This window comes from Pygoscelis adeliae, unplaced genomic scaffold (assembly GCF_000699105.1).
Source record: "Pygoscelis adeliae isolate BGI_AS28 unplaced genomic scaffold, ASM69910v1 Scaffold358, whole genome shotgun sequence".
NCBI lineage: Eukaryota > Metazoa > Chordata > Aves > Sphenisciformes > Spheniscidae > Pygoscelis > Pygoscelis adeliae.
In genome coordinates this window covers 3,362,670-3,364,275 of record NW_008825429.1, presented here as the reverse complement: position 1 = coordinate 3,364,275, position 1,606 = coordinate 3,362,670, and the positions used below count along the sequence as shown (strand labels likewise).

General features: G+C 54.0%; 1 protein-coding gene across 1 annotated transcript in view; it reads right to left on the bottom strand.

Moving 5' to 3' along the window:
• The window catches only part of RPLP0 (ribosomal protein, large, P0), a 5,269-nt gene that overhangs the window by 1,223 nt on the left and 2,440 nt on the right, over positions 1-1,606 (bottom strand). Inside the window, exons 2-5 of the mRNA XM_009330874.1 lie at positions 1,157-1,332; positions 972-1,059; positions 549-695; positions 1-61 (exon numbers count right to left, since the gene is read on the bottom strand). The exon at positions 1-61 is cut by the window's left edge and continues 116 nt beyond it. Coding sequence (XP_009329149.1) covers positions 1-61; positions 549-695; positions 972-1,059; positions 1,157-1,332 — 472 coding nt within the window. The remainder of the gene's footprint in view (positions 62-548; positions 696-971; positions 1,060-1,156; positions 1,333-1,606) is intronic.

Genomic DNA, 1,606 nt, shown 5'->3' with positions numbered 1-1,606 from the left:
TCAGCAGGGTGGCTTCGCTGGCACCCACTTTGTCTCCGGTCTTGATGAGCTGCACATCGCTCTGAGGAAGCAAGGGGAAAAGGAGTGAATATGCGCAAAGAACTTCAGGCACGTCAGTGCAACGGGACACAAATGCACATTTCCAACGGCAAGAGATGGAACTGAAGGAACAAACGAGCACAACAAAAACAGGCTCCAAGTTCAGCTCCACGAGTTGAGGAAGCCCTAGACCACGCAAGCAGGTACATCTCAGCTAGGAGAAAGGCAGCGCCCTTCCTGCATTACCTACAGGTAGCTCGCCTGTGAGCTCCTCCGGCAGAGCCTACCCACGCAGCGGAGACCTGATGGAGAACTCAAATCCCCCTGCACCGCATACCTGAGCCAAGCCAGACATCCTCCTTCACATTCTCTAAGTGCAGCAGTCAGATTGCTAACACGGCATTTCACCACTAACGGGAGCTTTGGTCTTTACAGCTCCCTCAACTGCCACAATCGGGGCCCTCCAGTCCAGGAAGAGCTTCAACAACAGCAGCGCGCTGCTCACTAACCAGAATTTCAATGGTCCCTCTGGAAATCTTCGTGGTGATGCCCAAGGCCTGGAAAAAGGAGGTCTTCTCGGGTCCGAGACCGGTGTTCTGGGCCGGCACAGTCACATCGCAAGGAGCAATAGCACCGGCACGGGCAGCGGCTGGCACCTGGAGAAAGGGGAAACGAGAAGCTGGAAGGACACTCACCTCTCAGGTCTCACGCGATGGCATCGCCTCCTTCCTGAAGCGTTCCTCCAGGATGGGCAGCACCCAGGCACACCCAAGTGAGACAGCTGAACTTAAGCAGTTTGGCTAAGGCTGCAGGGGCCTAGCTCCCAATCCTTGAGGACTCCTACTAACCAGGTATCCCCCACGGAGATTCAGTTTTAGTTTTAATTCCCTCTCTGCCAGCCCAGAGACACGGCGAGGGCTGATCTCCCCTACCTTGTTAGCCAGCAGCATGTCCCGGATCTCAGTCAGATCCTCCTTGGTGAAGACAAAGCCCACGTTCCCACGGATGTGAGGCAGCAGCCTGAAGGAAAGATGACAGCCTTCAGTTCTGCTTCTCAGACAACGTCTCCTCCTCCCAGCCAGAGGTTCCAAGAGTACATTCAGACAGCGGTACCCACTTTTCTAGGGCAGGGTTATTTTCAAGATGACCACGAATAGCTTTGCGCATCATGGTATTCTTCCCCATCAGCACAACAGCCTTCCCGCGCAGGGACATACGGATTTGCTGCATCTGCTTGGATCCCACGTTGTCTGCTCCCACAATGAAACATTTTGGGTAATCATCCAGGAGTTGCTATAGCAGGAAAATCACCGTAACTATACAAAGGAATCTGGACCGGTGCACAGAGCGGCATTAAAACCTCAACGTGTTAAAACGTAGGGGAAAAAGAAAAAACACCTGTCAGGAGTTTGAGTGCTCAGCTCAAACTGACGGCGGGTGCACCACACGGCTGCACCTTTCGCTCAGCTACCCAGTTACATCCCTGAGCAAGCGCCCTCTGTAACTGCCACAGCGAATTCTCACAGCAGCCTGCGATGAGGCCTGACCCGGACTCTCCCAATCTCTT